Raw genomic sequence first — 23,669 nt, 5'->3', positions numbered from 1 at the left:
CTTATGAATAACTGTATTGAAATGTATATAAAAGTAGATGTAAAGAGAGTGATAATGAAGTTTATCTCTAAATGTAAAGAAATAATAAAATTTATTCGCTGTCTCTGTCATGTTGTGAAAATCTAGAGTTGATATAAAGTAACGTTTAATGCAAAGGTACTCTTTTATTAAAAATTCTTTTGTGTATGTTATGTATATTCAAAATCAAAGATTTCGAAATCCTAATAGTTTTAATCAACAGATAAATAGTAGAGTGAATTAATTTCCATTGCGTGTTATTGATAAAACATTTGAGTATCACCGTCCACTAAACTTTATTATTTATAAAATAATAATGGCAAAACAATAATAATACCAGTTGTGTATACTGAAAATTGTGATATTATTGATTGTATTTTCGATCATGAATCTGAGTTCAATATGGTGTACGAGTTTCTGTCACTTTGGAAATCACCATCGTAATGCACTTGGAACTTAACTTTGATGTTCATACTGAGGATGAGACATATAAGTGATTGTTTTAAAAGACACTGAGCTAATAAATAACGATATACGACAACTTGTCCAATCAGTAAAGTGATTACTGACATTATCTTCTGTATAAGTCCCTTTTCTGATTGTCGGCAATCAAGATTGCTTATCAACAGTGGGACTCAGGTATATCTAGTCGATGAATTCTCGACAAAATGAAAAACAAACTCTTTAACAAATGTTAGACATAATATAAGGTCAATATTTCAAAGAGTAAAAATGATAAATGTTTGAAGTTCCTTATCAAATTCACAGAAATAATCAACCATATTATTTAAAAGAATTTTAAGTAGTAGATAAAATAATTTCAGATTCGATTTTATTTAATAGCTCATTTAAATCTTTTCGAAATTTCAGAAACTCTTTACATCCATTACTGAATATCAGATTTCATATTCATTGAAAATAGTTGCTGATATTCATTGTTTTGATAAAGAAACATTATGAATGATAGTTTGATTGCAGTTAAAACGATCAATCCAACATGGAACGAAAAACGTCATAAATTTCTAATAATTTTAATAGTTTTTGGAATGATTTCAAATATTGTTCTCATAGTTATTGTATCTCTAACAAAGAGTTTAATTAAAAACAGTTTCAGACGTTCATCACGAAAATATGGTAAGTATTAATACTTCATTTTCATATTTTCATAACATGTTAGTTATTAATCAGTAATGATTTTAAATAAATATTAACCTCTTTTTTATTCACTTGGTGTTGTTTTACTTGTATCTTCCAATTGTTATTTAGGACTGCAACTGATCAGTCTCGTGTTGGTATATGTGCATCCTATGCGGACTGCCTCGATATGACCTGAAGTCACAAGCTTTATAAGCAAAGATGGATAGTGGTTAGCAGTGGAGTCCAGGACACGCATTTTGTCCTAGTTAGGACTCGTCAGTTGGATGTACCTGCATCAAATGCAGTCCTACATAACGATGCGAAGATACGAGTAGACAACACCAATTGAATATAACTTTACCCCATTGCACAAGCAAGTGGCTACCAGAACTCAGTGGCTAAGTGGATAAGCCCATGGCGTTCGGAGCGAACGCTACTGGGTTCGAGTCCCAAAATGAGCATCAACCCTGCGATGCAGGTATATTCAACCGACGAGTCCCAAATAGGCCGAAACGCTCATCCTGAGTTCCACTGGTACCCACTAACCATCTTTCATTAACCTCTTTTTATTTACTAAGTTATGTCCTAAAAGCAACGGTATTGTTGACAATGTGAAACGGGAGTATTTATTTTGTTTTTAATGAACTTCAAGGCTACGCGGTTGGCCGATAGGAATATCATTAAAAGTCTCATTTTATAATCTAAATTCCACTGTATTTGTGTATCCAAAGTCCAAGAAAGATCTATAAACTGGTCACGTTATTCAGTCGATTATCTACTTCTATTCCTTTATTGCTTTTCGGAAGCATCTGACGGAAAGCACGGAATATGACGGACAACTTGCATGCGACTAGATGATTTGGACTTCATGGATGACCTGGTTCTTCTATCCCTTACACACGAGGAAATGGGGATGAAGACAACTAGTGTAACAGCAGCCTCTGTCAGTAGGTCTCAACGTGCACAAAAGAAAAACCAAGATCCTACGACACAACGCAAAGAACGCCAATCCAATCACACATGATGGAGAAACTCTGGAAGAGTTAGAATCTTTCACGAACCTGAACAGCATAATCGATGAACAAGGAAGATCCGATGTAGATGTAAAAGCGAAGAATGGCAAAGCAAGGACAGAATTCCTACAGTTGGAGAACATATGGAACTCAAAACGACTTCCAAACAATATCAAAGTCAGGATCCGTTCAGTAGACGTCTCAAGTGACAAATATACCTTTGGTGTATACAAGATTAGGTGCACATATTACAAAACAAGTCTTTTTGAAAGAATATCCAACACTTTTAAGGTCGAAACGAGGGATTCACTTAAATTGTACTAATAGTAATGTATTACTAAAATTATTCGTATTAAGTATACAATGTTTACAATTTTAATCGACTTTATGTATGTTCTGTTGTCTGATTGAAATGTACTAATCAAATTACAAGCTTCATTCGCTTTAATTTTCGGTGAAGTGAGAAATTCAATCAACAACAGTTTTAGAAAACTGTAAGACAATCCAAGTGACCAGTGGAGCTAATCCTTGTCGGGTAGAGACAGGTATCTACCTCAGTACAACGGAAGTTGGTCAGGCAATTTCGTGGATTGGTTGATGTTAGAAACTATCACCATTGGATGCCGGCCCAGTGGTCCAGTTGGTTAAGCGTTCGCGCGCGAGACCGAGGGCCCTGGGTTCGAATCCCGCGAGCGAGATCGTGGGTGCGCACTGCTGAGGAGTCCCACAATAGGACGAAACGGTCGTCCAGTGCTTCCAGGTTTTGAATTGTGATGGTCTAACATCAATCGGTTCATGATCTCAATCAAAAACTTAATAATCTCCACAACCCCTATTCTAGTAAATAAATATTTAGTAGTGGAATTCAAAACTCGCGCTTCGTCCTCTCTGTGACTTGTAAGCTGGATGTACTTGCATTCCAGAGTTGATGTTCACAAGTAAATACAAAATCTGACTAAACTTTACTAAAAAACATATTCATCCATTAAAGCACAGTATTGGTACTGTGTCAAGTTTTCAAAACATTCGGTAATATTAGTCAAGTTTTATCTCTTTCAGAAAACACGTGGATTAACTGATGAAACAAAATCTATCTTCATCATTCGACCACTAACAATCCACGTATTGTCAAGTACACTACTATGGTGAGGACTCACAGAAAACAAAATTAAATAGCCTAACCAAGTATTCTATAAACATCTGTTAATTATACATAAGAAGGCGTAATTCGAAAACAATAATCAAGAAAGGTCCATATTTATTCTGTTATTAATGATTCACAGTGTGTCTGCGTATTCTACCCTTACTTACAGCAAAAAAGTTGTTGATAATTATACTGTAACAAAAATGTTGCTCTCATTTGTGCCTTACCTTCTTTAGTTCACTAGTTTTCTCTAGCTAACTTTAAAAAACCAATGTGACTCTAAAATAACTGCTGATACAGGTTATTTTTAGAGATCGCAGTATTTTCGCAGGTGAAATCACGAAATAAACTTAGCTAGACAATCATTGGAAACCTGCAAGTACTGGTCTTCACAGTATTGCGCATCTACGATGCCCCAAGCGGGGATCAAACGCAGATTTTTCGGTCTCAGGCATGAGCACTTAAACCAATGAGCCAGTACTCAACACTGTTAATGTCTAAGTTCAGTTAATCCACAATCTTGCTGTATCATTCGCTCATGAGACAAATATCACTTTATTCGATATCCGTTTGCGGCGTCGTGAACGCTCAATACTAAAGAGCACCATACCCAGGCGAAACGGCAGATTCATGCCCCCAGGCTTTTATTGATGGACTAACTAAGATCACTTCATGATCGTGACTGGGAAAATTGTTTAAAATCACAAACGTTTGTTGCAATTTCGATTTAAACTTTGGTTTATTTGTAGTTTGTATTTTCCAGACAAAACGTATTTAGAGAAGAAAAACAAAACGTTCTGTTATTATTATGATAAATTAGGAAAACAAAACAAAAAACATGAAACAAATAAGCACAAAATATTTTCATAATATTATAATTTTTATTAATAAGACAAATCGATAAGTTTTCGAAATCATGTGGAAATTATTAGAGAAAAAACAACTTTTTTTGAAAGATGACGTGATCTCCTAAACTTTGTTGTTTAGTCTGATCATAATGTTTATTAAGTGAACCTTGTTTCTCGGTTTCATGAATGAGAAGAATAAACAACTATTATTTTTAAAGAGGTAGTTATTTTTCGTTTTGCGTGGCTAAAGGTGATCAGGAGGAACATAGGAACCTGGACTAGTTGCTAATTGAAACTCGTCAAGAAGATTTATCTAACATCTGGAACGAATTGATACTCAATAATTTTGTTCGAGTTCCATTGGTCATAGTTATCAACTAACTCAAAGAACAAGGTGCAATAAAATATTTGTTAGTGCTTAGCGATTATTCACCATGGATAGCTGTTGTCTTTACTCTGAAACGTGTTGAAATAAACCCTTTGTATTTTCAACAAAGACCTCTCTACTCAAATTTCAGAACGGTTACTATGACTACTTTGAAGATTTCGAATTAATATCCCAGTATGAACCTCGTTTAGTATTTTTGAAATGTTTAGCCTTTAAGCTTCAACTTAACTCTGCTTGCCTGAAATAAAAAAAACACTGGTGAAAGACACCTAAAATAAACATGTCTAATCAATATTTAAAAAAAGCCAAAAAACAGTTGATCTAGTTAATTACAGCTCAAGGTTAGCGATACTGTCTTAGCTAGAAGCGTAAATAAGATTCTTCTAGTTCCTGTTATTGTAATGTTTTGTGTAACTTTGAAGTCTATTGAAATGAAATTGTCAGTTTTGTTTTTTGTATTTCAAGTCTTCACCAAAAATAAGCTCTCGCCTGTTTGTAGATGCTAGTTTTCCTGTTACTCCATGAAAAGGGGTAGTAATAATGACCAGTGTTCACATTCAGTTCCTATATGCAACGCGTTTTGTTACTGAGGGATTAACACCCCGGGCGAAACACAGAATCAAGTGAGGTTTTATCTCAAACGTTGGTTCAGATGGAAAAAAGAATTTCTATAGACGTATATGGAACGTTGAGGTTATTATTATTCAGTCAAGATAGCGACAATGTATTTAGTTATCTTCTAGAGCTTTTCCTTTGGAAGTCCCTAAACAAAGCTTGTAATTCAAGGTATTTTCAAAATTTTACGGTTTCTAAATACTTTTTCAAGAGGTTATCAAGACTCTAACAATATGGCGCCATTCGATTTTACAAGGCCGAATGAAGAGTGGTTAGGAGTTTGACTGATGAAAATTTACCAAGTTCAGAAATTTGTTTTCTAAATCTTTCAAGATGGAACCGTTTGCGACGTTTCAAATGACAGGCAATTCACTAAATCATGATATGACATCTTACCTGATTTAACACAAGAAAAATCTCTTTACTTCATACTTATTGTCTGCATAGTTCCTCTTTTTATTCTTCATGCTTCTGCTTGCAAAAGAAATCTGCGAAAGCAACTGAAACATCAACTTACAATTGATCCAGTAGCTTTAGCTAATTGGTCTTATACTACCAATTATTTTAATGAGATTGATTCAGTTATTTTAACTAGCTAATTTCGTTCACATAACAATCCATGGGTAGTTGGCCTCATTATTTCGATTATTAACGTCATATAATTATTCCTCGGTCTTCGTTATGATAATTTACAATTTACGACTTGGAATTACAAATCATATTTTAAATTTATTATGATTATTGGGTGCATAAATTTTCTTACACACATGGAAAAACATATTTGGCAAATGTCTATTTGCTGAAGTTACACTAGTTTCAGTGACCAGTATTTCGAATTATTCTCGTGTAATGAATTTATTTTCTATTGTAACTAAAGATACCAAAATTATATGATCAATTTATGATTTCTGAACACACTCATAATACAAATGAGACAAGTATGAGCGTATCAATGAAATATGTGGGGAGGCATGTATGAACATGAACAATTATTGTAGTTCAAGTGTTGCATATACTTTTTTCACCCGGAATCCTTCTTTATGAATATTAGATAAAATGCAAGCTAAGCTTTATTATCATTTGCACTTACAATAGACCAAATAGAATTTGTAATGTATTGTTGGTACCATTTCCTAAACAAAAATGAATTACTTCACTTTTGCACAAAGGCCTTAATTACTGTCCATAATGTTTTTGAAATAAGAACATCATTCAATGTAATAGAGGATTACTATTTTAGAGATAATGTCAAAGTCTAGAAAATAATATATTCAATACTTCCGATCCCTACATATATATAATCTATTTCCAAAGTGGTAGATGACACCGCGTGTCACAGTATAATTAGAGCTTCTGAATAGTAAGACCGATTGTGGTATCAAAGAATTTAATTGAAATGAGATTATATTCAATTACCAATGTATCTTAATGTTTGTTGTCTAATAATGTATTGTATATCTTTAGGTGAAATAACAAGATCAAGTGATAAATCTCTTCCAACAAAACATATACTTCAATCTATAATATTATCAAAATGTTGTACAATTTCGAACGATGAAAAAGAGTTCATCATTCAATCCAAGTCGACACATTCCTGTTGTGAATTTGAAATGAATTGGGGTTGTTGTTATTACAAGACTCAATGTCATAGTCATTGTTTCTCAACTTCATCTATAGTCACTCCAGTACCAACTACTATAGAGTTGAATGTTTTATCAAGTCATCGAAATAGTAGTTATGCTGATGATTCTGTAACAGAAATTCCAGAAAAATCAGAAAATCTATCTATTAATTCAAAAACAAATTTAGATCAATACAAGTTAAATCAACCATGTGAAATAAATAAATCATTTTTTCTAAATACAAATCAACACTTAACAAACTATGAACAACATTCCAATTCTAATATGAATGAATCAAATCTGAGTGATATGAAATCAAATCAAGAATTAACACTACCTAGTACATCAATCCATTACTGTCATAGATCTTTATCTTCATTTCCTAATGAACAAACTATTCCAGATCTTGAACAAACTGCATGGTATATTTTATGTTTTTTAATAGAAATTTTAGCATTTGCACAAATTGGTTATTTACTATTTGAAGATCTGTTACCATGGATATCAAATTTATTAATATTTTATTATAATTTTAATATTAAATTAAAATTAAATATTAATTGTCGTTTAAAACGTATGTTTGGTACATTTTTTTTATTATTTGAAGAATGGTGTCTATTTCTATTTGGTATTGAACGTGTTTATAATATTTATTTATTAAATCACTATGGATTCAATAAAAATACCCAATCAATAATGAATGAACGTAATCGATATAAATTACATTTATTAAGTATAAAAATTTGTACAGGTTTATTTATTGCAATTATATTCTCTGCATTATGTAATTATTTATGGGTATTTGGACAATTTCATTGGATTAATTCAATTAATTTAATGAATCAAACATATAATATCACATTGATAGAAACGATTACATGTAATGTAAGATCAGAATATTTTAAATTTTATTATTCATTTCTTATTTATTTAGATCCATTATTTTCATTTATTATACCACATTTATGTTCATTATTATTTATTCTGATTATTCTATTACATTATTGTCTTCAATTCATTTATCGACGAGTTCGAAGAAGTTCTACAATACAAACAACTAAAATATTAATAGATGATTATTTCAATAGATTATCATCTTATAGAAGCTTTAATACTTTCTATATAATGATTGATCATTTGACAACTATCATATATCTTCTTGATAGTATTATTATTGTGATATTAAAATTATGGCGTAATATTGAAAAATCAGTAATGGTATATTTTCATATTACATTCAATATGAATTATTATATGATTAGAAATGAATTGTATCATTTAGAATTATGTTTAATACCTATAATAACAATAATAATTTATTTAATATTTCATTATAAAATAAGAAAATATTGTAAATAATCATAATAATAATGAAACCTCTTGACATTTTGGATTAATATACTTTTGAAAAGAGCAAGAATAAAGATTCTGACACTTTTAACGATTTTTCAACATTGTAGTTAAACAATATATAAAGAAGGAATGAATCAACGGGAAAGATCTTTCAATCTGTATATATGACTTATAATAATAATGAAATAATATTCATCGAGTGGATACGTTTCATAATAATTATATAATGATATATCGATTATAAATTAAAAGAAAGAGGATTGATCATCATTTAAAGTTGCTGGATTTTCGAACAATTACTTTGATTATGATGAATCCTCTTTCTGCCAATTTATAATCGATATATCATTATATAATTATTACGAAACGTATCCACTCAATGAGTAATATTTTATTATTTTAAATCATATGTATATAGTAGTGCAAAGCCATGATGAGTAACTAATTGAAAATAAATCTCTTCGCTTGATTCGTTTCTTCTTTATTTACCGAATGTCAAACTGAGAATTTTTACTAAATTATATATATATATATATATATATATATATATATATGTACATATTTATGTGTATTTTTGATTGAATGTACGAAGAAAAAAACAAAAACAAAGTATTTTATTTGACTGAGTTTATTTGACTGTTTTCCATTCGTGTCTCTTCTCAATTCTAAATAAATGGATATGACTAGACTATAATTTATAGATGATCTGTGAACGAAACTTAAGTGTCCTTGAGAAATAATAGCCAATCAGAAGACAGTATAGAATAAGAATATAATATACAAAATCAAAGAATTAAGGCGGATACACTTCTGTTACATGGTTCAAAAAACGTGTTAACCTTAGAAAGAGGTGCAGAGCTTCTAAAATCCTAATCCATACAGTAGAGGAAATCACCCATATGGCTCAATAATAGTCGGCCTCTCGAGCCATGAAAAGGTGGTAAAAACTATTTCAGCCTTGATCACACTGCTTCACTATTGGTTGTGTGCACTCCAGTTGTTTGGTCCACGATGCACATAAACGAGACTATGTAGCCATCTGTACTTCCTCCAATCATTCGTATATATATTGTAGTACCTGGTGGCAGCTAGTGTTAATGGTGATTCTATTATCCAGCTGGCAACAACTGTCATAATTTGCCTTAGTCTCAATCTCGATAGTGCGAAAAATATCTTACTGTAGCAGACTTCTTCCTCAAACACATATTACATCGAAAGATATCATCATCACGGTAGTCTGTACAAGGTCCACAAGTCATTTGATTACCACGATCACAAATAAGGGAACTTCTTAGTAGTCCCATTTATTGCAGTCGCTCATTCATCACGTTTTCTCTAAAATTTACTGTGAACTGATTGTACGTGAACATCAGGTACTGAAATTGGCGCCGTTACCTTCAAACATTTCTGACTGGCTCGTTCATAAATAATAGTCTCATCACAGATATTTTATCAAAAAGGTTTTTGTGGAGATCTTGGTAATTTTATAGTTGAATTCATAAGTCAAATGTAGCTAGACCACCATAAGAAACCTTGAAAGCACTGTACAGCCATTTCGTCGTGGTGTGGTACTCAACAGTGAGCATCCGCAACTTAATGGCCGTCCAGTGCTTTCAACTTTTCCATGGTGGTCTAGCTTCAATTGACTCATGAATTCGATTACAATAAAACACAGATATTTCCCAAAAAGAAACATTTACAGCAAAAAAATTCAATAAATTTAACTGTCTACATAGTAGATATGTAAAGATAAAATTAATTTAAAAAAACACTTGTCACTATTCCCTGCAAAATCAGTAAAAGTTTGTAAGTACTGGAGAGGTATTTTATTTTACCTTTGGGGCCTCAAAGCAGTGAGCACCTCAGTCTGAGAAGCGAACGTTGGCAATATCTATCTTATCCTCAAATATCTCTTAACTTTACCATTCGTTGTGATAGTCGCTAAATACATAGTTTGTGGGTTCATTTATATATAAAACAGCAGGTTCTAACCGTGTAGACGTTTTAAATATAAGCTACATAACTGACTACAACTTCCTCGTTCTTAATGGTTCATCGAACAAAGAAGACTACATTCAAATAAAATTATATTATGGTGAGTTTAAATAAGAATATGCACATATTAGGCGTTCAGTACCGTTTTGGATTTTAATATTTCTGAAGCATAAGTGTGTAAAAACTGATTTACGTCTATATCGAATAGATAAATGCTAGCTAGCATTAGAGTTCAGGACACGCGTTTCGATCTGTTTGTGACGTGTAAGCTAAATGTACCCGAATCCTAAAGTTGATATTCATTTTAGAATATAAACCTATTACTTTTGCTTTAAACTCCAACACCTTATTAACCTAGCTGTTGAGTGCAGATAACCGTTAACTTGTGCAATTTGTATGAAGTTTAATTTTTTTTAGTGCTTTAGATTATTTCAGTATTAATATTTTGACAAAATGTTAAACATTCCAGATGGTAAATGTCCATCAATTCAGAGATGCAGATTAATCCTGGTGGAGACTCCAAAATAAGATGAAATACATATCCATCTTTCCACTGCCGGTCACATATCTGTTTTGTATATAGCTGTATATATGCCAACCAAAGCCGATAAAAATTCAATTAAAATATCAACAATGGAATAATCCATATCACCAGAAATTAAATTAATTCCTTACTGATTAAAAAAAGACTAGTTACCAGTTAAAAATTGGCTATCATTAAAGAACAAATATTTTTACGACTAATCTTTACAAGTATTTCTCATTTACTAAACTAGAAGTGAAAAAAGAAATGTAAATTTTCATTAATTCATCTCCAAAAGTCAATAATTGTCGTTACACTTAGTTACACAGTGTTAACAGCTAGAAGTAACAATGAAACAAAATTAACAGAATGTTAAGAAGACTTCTGAGAATTGTTCATAATCACGTAATTATAAGTTACAAAAAATTTCTTTTGTAAACGTCATCTTATGATGATTTGAATTGTTTTTTCTGGTTAGCGTTCTTTTTAACGAGTTTGTTTTCTACAGGATGGGGTTGCTAACACCATGCCCAACCCTCTACCTTTATTCGGGCGTGAAACCGGCAGTGGCTCCAGAAGGGCTCCAGGCAGAGTCGTCATCTTATAATGCTTTCATTTTAACAAGAAAAGAAAATCTTATTATGTAACTGTCAACAGAACGAACATACTACCAAAAAAATAAAAAATAATAATAAACCATGAAGCCTGTGAATTATTATCCATCAGATAAAGTAGTTTCCTATATGATAAAAAATCAACCTAATAATTACAACTAATTACTTTCAAAGAAGTATTTACAAATTAGTTAATATGAACATTAAATATCTTTAAGATGAGATGAATGAATAAAAGAATACTTTTATAAATACTTTATAAGTTTTTGGATATATCGTTAAGTTTAACATTTTAATATTCACAGTTACAACTGGACTTGTCCTACAAATAACTGTATTTTCGTTAAAATAAAGCTTTTCAATTCATTCACCACTAATTGTAATCAAAATGTGTTCGGTTTCCAAGGGTATAAATTATTTATGCACAAATTAGGGTATAGTAGCGATAGCCTTTTGATATAACTTCTAATTGCTTCTTATAAAGCGTTTTAGATATAAACATTGTTATCTATCAATTAACATAAAATCGCCTACCTTTCACCATGGAGATTGTTACCTACTTAATTACTAACCCTGTGTACTCCTCGCGAAGGAGCATAGGCCGCTCACCAGCATTGTTATTCAACGATAATTGCGTTTGACCTCCATTTACTCGTAACACAATTCTCCTATTTCGAATATGACTATATGACCTAACCAAAGACGGAAAAGACGGGTAGATTTATACATCTCAGTACAATTATTCTCATACTGATTTTATCTCTAATGATTAGTGGTTTAATTCTAGACTAATTTTTGAACATCTATTTGTAAAGAACATCTATTTTAATCGTTGAGATCATGAGTCAATTGAAGCTAGACCACCATGGAAAACCTGGATGTACTGGACGGCCGTTTCGTTCTATTATGGGACTTCTCAGCAGTGCGCATTCACGATCCCGCCTCGCGAGATTTGAACCGAGGACCCACCAGTCTCATGCAAGAACGCTTAACATCTACACAACTGAGCTGGCCGGCATCAAACGGCGTTAACGTCTTACTTCAAGTAATCCATGAAACTGAGCGACTAATCCACCATTGTCTTCAGTGAGTTACTATCTCACAACGGACCCGTTTTAACTTCACTGCTCACTGCTGGTCACTGAGCATTGCTGAGGAGCCCCACAGTACAATGAAACGACGATCCAGTGCTTCCAGACTTTCCATGGTAGTCTAGCTTCAATCGACTCATGATCTCAACCATTAAAATTACTATAATATCCATAAAACCTTTTCTGATATCGAATAACTTATTAATTTAAGTTACAATTTCAGTATTATCATTGGAATAATATACTGCAATTTGCAATCATAAAATTATTATATATATTTCACTGAAAAACTTTATTAAATTATGTTGAGATTCAACTACTTTTTTATATTGAAAAATGGACTTATTTTCACCTCAGTTCATCTTTAGATTTGATGATATTGACGTTACTCTATGTTACCGTCAAAAACATTTCGGTAATTTAAGCTCAAGTTATCTGTTTACACTTAATTTAACGTCTTATTTTATTAGCATAATTCATTTAAGCATTAACAATTTATATAAACTAAATGAAGTTTAACGATAGGCTTTAGCCTAGTGTAAATTCGTATTGATGGTGATTATTGATATAAACATTCATAGGTGATGCACAAGCGATTTAAATTTACTGGATGAATATTTCGATGTAAGAAGAATCATAAAATAATGCACGGTTAGGTTTTATGTATCTCTGCAGCCAGAAACTGTTGTTTATGTTAACGTGTTCTCTTGCTTAACACACTATAACTCGAGAAATATTAGAAACCAAAGGTTATTCAAGGAAACACTATGTGCTCGTAACAGCCATCCGGTGCTTCCTTATCTAGCTTCAATTGACTCATGATCTCAAATATTAAAATGATTAAATTAATTAACAGGTAACTTTTAAGCTCAATTTCATCGTCACTACAAATTGATGGTATAATAAGTTTTACGGAAGTTACAATTTTCAAATATTTGTATAAACAACAGTCTCTATGTAATTACTAGATGTAAAAATCTTCACACTTTGAATTTTCAAAGTATAGATGATCTAAAACTGATTTGAAACACGTGTTGAATAATACCTCATTATTTAAAGAAACATAAAAAGTTGTATTGTAATAAAATAAATCAGATCTTGATCCATAGACATCTAAGTGATAATAATTCATATGTAGAAAACAACATATTTGTAACATTCTATAAAAGCTGAAATAAGTTAGGATTCTATTTTTAATTATGTTTAACTTAGAAATCTCCATTAGAGGTGTTAGAATAAAAAAAATTTATTAGGGATGATTGATGAAATAATTGAGTGATGTTCAGAGACAGATAAGATAAATTGTGTGATAATTTAGAGGTAATGAAGGGTTTGCATAAGATTCATTGAATTGAAAAAAACTGGTAAGATAGGTTACGTATTAATTGAACAGGATTTGAAGAGTTTACATTATTTAAGAAAATAAAGTAAGTGGAAATGTATGAGTGATGGAGTCGTTTGAATGTACATAAGATAAGAATTCGGTAAGGGAAGAGAAATATAACAAACTAAGCATTAACAAAATAAAACTAATGACCAAAAATTGAATTAACAGGGTAGTAATAGGTTTATTAGTGTCTCTTTTTAAATAAATAGATCAGGTTAGAGTTTTTTATCACAATCGCTTCAGCAAAACGGAGAGCAGCCGTACTTCTTTGTCTGCTGATAATTTTAAAAGCATGCGGAATGTCGATGGTATGCCAGGAGTCAAGTAAATTATTACTATTATTATTATTATTATTATTATTATTATTATTAGCTTTATTCAATATTATATTTTTGGTACAATATAGAATTCTCAGCGTAAAGTACTTCAACAAGTTTCCGTTTCTTTCTTCTTGGTCGGTCCTGACGATAAATATTGTGTGATCGCCAGTTAGATGTTAGCAGTCCAGTAAATGAACATCTGAATAATGTACATTCTTTTCGTTGTATATTGCCAGCAACCACATTGTCTCTTATTGAGCTCCTTGTGACTCTGACAACGAAAGGTTGTACACTTTTCAGAAACGCAGAAGAATAGATCATGCGATTAATAAACATAATGATATATTAAAACAAACAAAAATAGATAACTTGTTGAAATATCTAGATGGCAGGAACAGGTAGCCCAGATGCTCAAGCAGGCCGCCTAGCTATTGAACTGTTGAGAACCCTAGTCTCTTGCAGCCTCAATGTCTTTGGAACACGCTCAGAAATGCGATCATGTACTCTTCTCTCAGTTCTTCCGATGTATGTGCTTTGGTACGCACATGCGAATTGGTAAATGCAGTTGGAGGTACTGAGAAAAGAGGACCTGTCGATTTCAGTTTGTTTGAGTGAGCAGTTCGTTTCCCATACCGTCGTCAATTTTGCTGCTGGGTAGGTCACTTTCAACGCGGGATTTATCCCGTGATTAATTATTCCAGTGACTTCGTCTCCATTGAAGCGTAAGTATAGGAAGCAGGTTGATTTTAGCATATTTCTGAATGAACTACTCCGGGTATGCATTTTCACGTAGGCAATTTGTAATGAGAGCAATCTCATCTTCCAGGCATTCATTTGAGCAAATTTTGCATGCGCTGTCAAAAATGTTTGTACAATACCTTTTTTGTAACTCATTGGACAGAAACTGTAGTAACTGAGATAAACTCCACTCCAGGTATTTTTGCGGTGAATGTGTCTTTGTAATGTGCCGTCATATGTTCGTCTGATCACAATATCTAGGAAATGGGATTTAGCTTCCACTTCATGTTGCATGGTAAAATCTATATCCTTGGGTGGTTTATTAAACAGATTGAGTAGGTCCGTGGAATGCCTATGATTGTTGCAGACGAGAAATGTGTCATCAATATATCTACAGTAGAGTGTAGTTTCATCAATTACGTGCTTGAGCTTCTTCTGTTCCAGATTCCTCATAAGTATGTCAGCCAGAATTGGACCCAAATAGCTACCCATGGCTACTCCATCAACTTGGTTGTACAACACATTGTTGGATTGAAATTGTATGTTTTTCGAACACAGAAACAGGAGTTGTTTGAATTCAAGAATTGGTAAAGGTAGAAGTTCAGGATATTCACATATGAAACCTGCCGTTTCTTCCAAGGGGAAATTTGTGAAGTGTGATGAGACATCAAACATCAGAAGCATTTAGGCTATTAAGCGTTTGTAAAAATTCAAAACTATTGAATTGTGATGGCCTAAACAAAAATTTTCATAATGATGACTGTAAAATAATGCAATAAATTCAATAACACTTAATATTCTCTTTTATTAATTTGCATTCCGACACAAATAGAATGAATGTAGACATAGGTATGTAAAATTTTACAAAACTTCATGTAATGTAGTTCATAGACAAATAAAATATTAGGATAATATCTCCTATCAATCGACAAAAACAACAACAACAACACAAATACCTAATTATATATCCTGATATAAAATGTAACAATACTACTTATGCTACATATATTACAAATGGTTTATTGTTCGTAAATCGGTTAACGATAATGGTGGATTTTGAGGATAAATAATTTGGGAAAATACTTGAGAATACATATTTAGACATTAACACCATTGGATGCTGGCCAGCTCAGTGGTCCAGAGGTTAAGTGTTCTTGAGCGAGGCTGATAAGTCCTGGGTTCGAATCTTGTGAGGCGGGATCGTGGATGCGTACAACTGAAAAGTCCCATAACAGAACGAAACGGCCGTCCAGTGTATCCAGATTTTCCATGGTGTTCTAGTTTTAATTGACTCATGATCTCAAATATTAAAAATGCATATTTATGTTAAAGGTGGATAATGGAATTTTATGCTACTTGTTATTCGGGACTTATCAGCCGGATGTGCCTGCGTCATGGAGTAGATATTCACTCCGGAACTCAAACCTAGTACCGTTCGCTTCAAACACCAAGACGTTAGCTTATGAAAATGCTTGTAAATTACCGGCAATATCGAAGCGATCCTCACCAGTTGCACGTTTGCCAAAAAGAGACTGATAAATTACTGTCCTAAGACATCGATGGGAAGATCCAAACAACCAATTTATGTATATATATGTATTAAGAAGTAAGTTAATCATGATTTTTAAGTTCTTATTAGATTCATGTGCATTGATCAATAAAATAACTTTGAATAATATCCGTTATTGAGTGTTTTGTGTGTATATGAAGTATTTCAAATTTATAATCACATAATTGTTATGTTTTATAATAAACCTTATGAAGGGGTACATGTGAAAAGGTTTTATAGACCTTATTGATAGTAAAGCTGCCTTTTAGTGTTATGTCGAACGTGGTTTTGTAACTGCTGTTAAAAACATTCATTACTTTAATTTCGTTAAAGATTTACATTATTTTTCAACATTATAACTTTGCAGTAAATTTATTCATAAATAATCGATAGCATGAACGAATGAAAATTCTGTGAAGAATTTCAAACGCCCGATTAAAATGCTCCATTTGAATGAAATAAAATAGAACGTCAACCTGTAGTAGGTTATGCAATTCACATACAGTGAGCTACAGAAATGCTCACGTTTACTATTTCTATAAACTCAACAAGAAATCTTCAAATTATTGTAACAACCAAAAGTTTATTTGCATGTTTTTTTATGTAAATGTATTGTTTGATCTATAGAATATAACTGTGAGATCTGTATCTCGGTTTCAATAAAAGTCAATGTTCATGTTGTATAAGAAAGATAACAAAATCTGTATATCGATGTTTATTATATTTATTCATATACTTTGTATCCCTATTCTTCTAATTATGATGATTTTGATAACTTTTTTGAACATTTATCTAAACTTCAAAAAACTAAAGTATATCAAACATTTATTGGTAATTATATTTATATTAGTAATTGTCATTTTAAGTTGTATGCACCAGAGAAAAAAACCGTGAAACAGACTGATGAATTTATTTTATCCTTCAAATCTTGTTGATCTTTCTGTGTTTAAAAGCTGTACAGTCAAACTACTCTACTGAAAGAATGTAGTATTATAAAAAAAATTAAAATATATAATTTCACTTGGTGTTGTTTTACTTGTATATTCCCAGATGATGAGTACCAAATAGGACGAAACACGAGTTCTGGATTCCACTGCTAGCCGCTATCCACCTTCAATTAAAATATATGTTTAGATAAATATGTAAAAATATGAAAAGAATAATGTTCACAGAAATAATGAACTAATTCATAAATAAGTTAATCAATATATTTGTAATATCCCAATAAGTAGGAAAATCAGATTTTCTGACGTTTCGTGACTTAGTTTAAGCCACTTCTTCAGACATTAAATAACCAAATCAAAATTAATCCAAGTTTAAATAATACAAAACAGCACCATCATAATCCTTGTGTTGTTGTCGTACTATTTAAACGTGGATTAAAATTTAACTTGGTTATTTATTCTTTGAAGAAGGAGGCTTACACTGAATCACGAAAGACCGGAGAATCTAATGTTTCTAGTCATTAGAACATCTACAAATATATTATTTTAATTTATAACAATCTATCTAATGCTTATTTTATTCGGAATTATTAAGTTAAACCTTAGTAATGATACTTATAATTCATAAATAGTTATTCACATGGGAAATTAATCTTTCTAGTCAATGTTTGTTTAATTTGTCTGAATTTATTACTGAAGGTTTTAATTATAAATAAAAAATTATATAAAAACAAATAAATCCTATTTCACCAATCTTACCTATGAAATATTTGATTATATGAGAATAGGAAAAGGAAACAAAGTGAAAACGAAACAAACTCTTCTTCCATGATTAACAGTAGACCATTCCAAATGACAGACATTAAAGAATACCATACAAATTTAATAAAACTGATTTACTACTGATATCTAAATACGAATAGACCATAAATCGTTTCAAATATTAATTGTGATATTTTTTAAAATAATTTTCAACCAAAATATGGTTTGTTCCTCTAGCGTTCAATCATGTTTCATTGACGTTTAGTTAAATGACAGTAGTGTTTAGACCATAAAATTTTAGTCAAGCATTAAAAATAAACTATAGAAAAGTTGCATACTATATTGTGCAGGGGTTATCACAATAAGTGTGATTGATAAATTTTTAATATATTTTCCAGTCGTGAATCAATGCAAATCACCTGTTGCAACTAGAACCTACATTATAGAAACATGTCTAGATATTTAGTGAAAGAAGCAAAGATAGATAGTGGCTAAAAGTGGAATCCAGAACGCGCATTTCCTCCTATTCGGGACTCGTCAGCTGGATGTACCTGCATCTCAGCTTGTAAATTCAGGCAAAATCGAGGCAATCCGTACATGATGCACATATGCCAACAAGAGACTGATCACTTGCAGTCCTAAATAACAATGGGAAGATACAAGTAAACAACACCAATTGAATTTAGTGAAACGGTTCAAACAATAATCCTATAAATTATATATATATATATATATATATATATATATATATATATATAAGATTATTGTTTGAACTGTTTCACTAAATGTCTAGACATGTTTCATTAATGTACATTTTAGTTTAAACAGGTGATTTACCTTGATTCATTATTGAAAAACCTATTACACATTGAACGCTGAAGGAACAAATCATATTTTAGAAATTTACCAAAGCGTTTTAGTGGGGCCCAGCATTTTGATATCATTTAGATCGGATGGTGTTAACGACGGACTCACCATTTTGGTGGCCTGATGTTTGACTCCATTTGCATAGTTTCGGATTGCTAATTAAATACATATATCGACTATTCTCGTAAGCAATAATCGACTTAATCCGCGGATGTTAATTTAATGAAGCACTAGTATTTATTTAATGACTTATTATTGGAAATACAACTTAATACTTTGTTGACGATGACAAGTAAGGTAAACAAGGGAAAACAATGGATTAATGATTTATGTATTTCATTCCATATTTTCCAACTATTAATTATCACGAATTATAAATGGATTAGAAACATCTAATAATAAGTTATGTGATTTTAAGGAGAAAAATATAATTCATAATCTTATATTAATACCATAGAAAAAATTTATTTGTTCAATAAAAACCCTCCAATTACTTTCCTAGGTAACTTTTTGGACCACAGGATTTTAATATATTGACAATCTGAAGGTAAATTTTGTCGTGGACTTATTGTATCCCTACAATTAATGAAAACTAAACAACACTGGACTAGCGTTCTGTTCTCATTTCAAACTTCTTGGACGTTTGCTAATGTGATTTGCCGGAGATCAAGTACACTAGTTTCAGACAACATCTGCGTCACAACACTTTTAATTCACTGATTTGCTATTCTGGTGTTCACATTTTTAATTTCTATCACTGAATAATATTGCGAAACTGTCATTTACTTCCAACAGTTATAACTGTCTTATTCACTAGCATGACTGCTCCCTCCTGGACAGAACTTCTGACTAGAACGACTTTAAATCTTCAAAGTGAATAATAATCGACATTTAATTTTGTTTGAAGCGATTATTTTGTGAAAATCCAAAGATAGTGACATGTTCAATCAAAGAATTTTTGATCAAAATATCTAGCAGAAGAGGAAACTACATAAAACTAAACATCACCCGTGGTATATCGTTACAAAAAATAAACATATCAATTAATAGGAAATATGACTTGTTTTCTACCATTTTATATTAATAATCATTTATGAATGCATCTTCCGGTCATTCATACATCTTAAAAATGTATATTATATTCATACTTTTTCGTATAATTTAATGTAAACATAGTTTTATGATGGATAATGCCAACTCATAGAAATTATTACATATTTAAAAGACAGATTCATTTGTTCCTTTCCAATGGGTGCTATCAATCACAGTTTTATCGAAAAATTCCATTAAAAAAAGGAAGGATAAAGATTGACCTTAACAACCAATAGTGACCAAGTAATGAATAGAAATCTCATTATTTCTATTCATAATATATGCGTAATTAAATTTCATTATTGTAATTAAATTACTATATCAAAAACGAAATAAAATAAACAAAATTAGGTTTTGTCTAATTGAAACAAGATAATTATTAAATCTCAACTCTAAGGTTGACCATAAAATAATGAATATAGATGACTTTCATGATCTTCTTCGTCGTGTAATGGGATGATGTCATTTTGATCAGTTGTAATTTAATAAAAATCTCTCCTTTTTTCCTAGTAAAAGATCATTATTATCTACGGGTATGACAATACATACGCTGCATTTTAAACAAAGAGGCTTCGGTATTTTACATTAATCTTCTGAGAAGACTATGCTGAGTAGCCTTGATTAAATCATAATTCGATTCTTCGAGAAAGTTACTACTATCTTCGAACTTCGGACTAAGATTCATTCCATAAAAGATATTTCTGACCTCTACGACAAGCTTATCAACTTAAACTCAACCAGTTCGCGATATTACGAAACCAACTGTCATTGTCTTCTGTAATTCACTCCCGACATGGTTGATATCTACTGGTCACACTTCTTAACATTTGTCACAAGTGCGCAAATGAGGATTTCTAGATAGGAAATCTGTCGAGACCGCTGAATACTACTGAGGTAAGAAATAGGTCGAATTTAGATAATTAGTGGAAAGCGGGAAGCGCTGGACAGTTGTTTGTTCTAGTGTAGCACTCATCAAAAGTGCAGATCTATGACTTACCAGGGAGTGGAGATGAGAACTTCGGTACAGCTTTGAAAATGAATTTGCTTTGAGACGAACTAACCGCTAGATTATTCATACTTGGTTTTGTGTTTCATATATGTACTCCGTTTGTTTAATATTTGATAGGATTAGTGTTTTCAGTAATTTCTTCTTCAATAGCAACAGATACATATCAAATAATTATTGCATTACATTGACTTATATAAGGGATGTATATATATATATATATAAAGTTTTTGTTAAGTCAGAGGGTGTTAAACGTGAAGTAAACAAGGAACTATGGCTCAAAACAAAACAATTTTATGTATACAATTTAAGAGATCATTTAAGAATTATGTAGAAAAATTGCTATAGAGTACTGAATTCAAACCAATGTTCTTTGTTTGTGAATATTCCATAGGGATATTTTAATTACTAAAATCAATTTAAGGAATAACGTGAATATCATACATAATAAGTGAAGTATTATATTAGATCTTGCTCATATAGATAATTAAGTCACGTAGAATAAAATAGGTAAGCTTATGATGAAATATGTCAATGGTCAAAGATAACATTATGAGTAATTAGGTGCAAAATTGCACATTATGTAGCTTAAATATAGCTTAACATCATAGTTAGCTAAGGTAACCCAAGAGATTGGGTATGAATTTTTAGGATACTTAGATTTAATTTAATCAATGACAAAACGCAGAATATTTTACTGAGAATACAAACAAATACGGCTTGAACAAAATTAAAAACACAGTTCTGGTTGAAAATTTAATTAAAACAAGAAAAAAATTGAGAAACCTTAAAGCTGCTGAGTTTTTGATTTACGATATCAACTTAAGTCAATAAAGTCATGTAACAACTTTAAGACTTGATCAGCTTGAAATCATCTTGATAAATTGGATTAATTATTTACCTACAATTACAAAAAGTGGAATTCGCTACTACCATCTACTCTCGAACACTTCACTTCTACCTGAAGTTTCTGCTGATGTCGTTCGGAAGAACGACAAAGGCTCCATGACCAAACCATCCAGCTCAGAGTACAAAACTCCATCAAAATATTTTCATCTACATATATAGTTGTTTGAATTAAAAATATAATATTGAATGTTTGACTTGGTAATTTCAAATGGATCTCAAGTGAACTACATACAGTCTGTAAATAATACACTTCTTATATTCCAATGCCTAATCTATTTGAAATTATTGAGTAAAACCTCGGTAAAATACAAACACATTGCTAATCAAATTAGCATAGTTATCAAATATTCAGTAAGCGTTGTTTTAATAATAACATCATTCTCATGTCTCTAATTGTTAAAAATGTTCATAGTGATCCATTAGAACTGCTAAATTTTCATCATAAATCGTTTGACAAGAATGTATAAGAAAATGTACGTTCTTACTGGAAGAATATCGTGAATACATCAACAACTTGGATGATCTCATTCCGGATCTAATACACACATTGAACTACTGATTATCATTGTTTGTCATTGTCAATAAAAGTGAAATTAACTTCTATTCACCTAAAAATCTATGAAAGGAATTTTTTTATTTTTGATGATATCATTCATATTATGGACCTAAAATACCTTCTTTAACTCCTTTACCTATTTGTCGATATGTACATTGATTATATAAATTCAAGTTAACTTGACTGGAACAATATATATATTACGACTGTTATCAATGATTTTAGTATATGTAATTAGATGAGTGATTTAAGTGAATGATCCACTTTTAAAGAGTAACAGTCCTTAGTCGTCAATAAAATTATGAATAAGATGAAACATTATAGTGAAGTAGTTAAGATTAATACATTCATTTTATTGGAGTTTCGTTCTCTGAGCTGGATGGTTTGTTCATGGAGCTTTCATCGTTCTTCTGAACGACATCATTAGCACAAACCTCAGGTAGAAGTTTGTGTACCTTTAATTAAAATAAAGATATTAGCAGATAAGGAATTGTTATTGATGTAAATTACATATGACATATATAATTTGATTATTGTTTAGGAAATCATCCTTTTTATGACCAAAATACAGTGAATAGATGCTCTTCACAGAGATAATTAATTATCTCAGCTTTTTTCGTCGTGTTCATTGGAAAATCTACAATTTAATGTTTACAACACAGTTCAGATGATTAAAATATCAAGCGTTTTTCTCTATTAATGTCACAATTTACCAATAAGGAATTATTGTCTTATGGATGAAATAGTAGTGTGATGTTGTTACTAGAATTTCTTTGCTGTGAAAATAAACTTTATTGCTCAAACCAATCAAATCATTCGACGTTATAAGCGTTTACATTATATTTACAAAAATATGGAACTGAACAGCTTCTGGGGTTCTAAATATTCAGGATTATAAGACAGAAACTAATAAAGCAACTAGTCCTTTTGATAAATTTCAATTAAAGAAAAATCAACTTCTGAAATAACTAAAACCGTTCACTTCTATCTCCTTTTAGTTTGTTTTGATTCCAAATCATGAACTGAATCACGTTTCTGTGGTTTACTGAAAATCTATTAAACAGATCTATTATGAAGACATACAGAAAACTTCACAAATACTCAAATATATCCATTATCTGAATATCTGATGAGCCTACTGAAGCTGTCAAAGTAATAATATGTAAAACATAAACTTA

At 31.2% G+C, this 23,669-nt stretch overlaps 1 protein-coding gene across 1 annotated transcript; it reads left to right on the top strand.

The window, feature by feature from the left end:
- The first annotated feature begins 888 nt into the window (after nucleotides 1-888).
- On the top strand, nucleotides 889-19,931 carry MS3_00009560 (uncharacterized protein). The gene is made up of 3 exons (XM_035729686.2): nucleotides 889-1,152; nucleotides 6,628-7,670; nucleotides 19,431-19,931. Exons 1-3 carry the CDS (start codon nucleotides 975-977, stop codon nucleotides 19,455-19,457), a joined length of 1,248 nt encoding a protein of 415 aa, XP_035586222.2. The 5' UTR covers nucleotides 889-974; the 3' UTR covers nucleotides 19,458-19,931.
- Nucleotides 19,932-23,669: the final 3,738 nt, after the last annotated feature.

Source organism: Schistosoma haematobium, chromosome 7 (assembly GCF_000699445.3).
Source record: "Schistosoma haematobium chromosome 7, whole genome shotgun sequence".
NCBI classification, from domain to species: Eukaryota; Metazoa; Platyhelminthes; class Trematoda; order Strigeidida; family Schistosomatidae; genus Schistosoma; species Schistosoma haematobium.
This window is presented reverse-complemented; position numbering and strand designations above follow the sequence as displayed.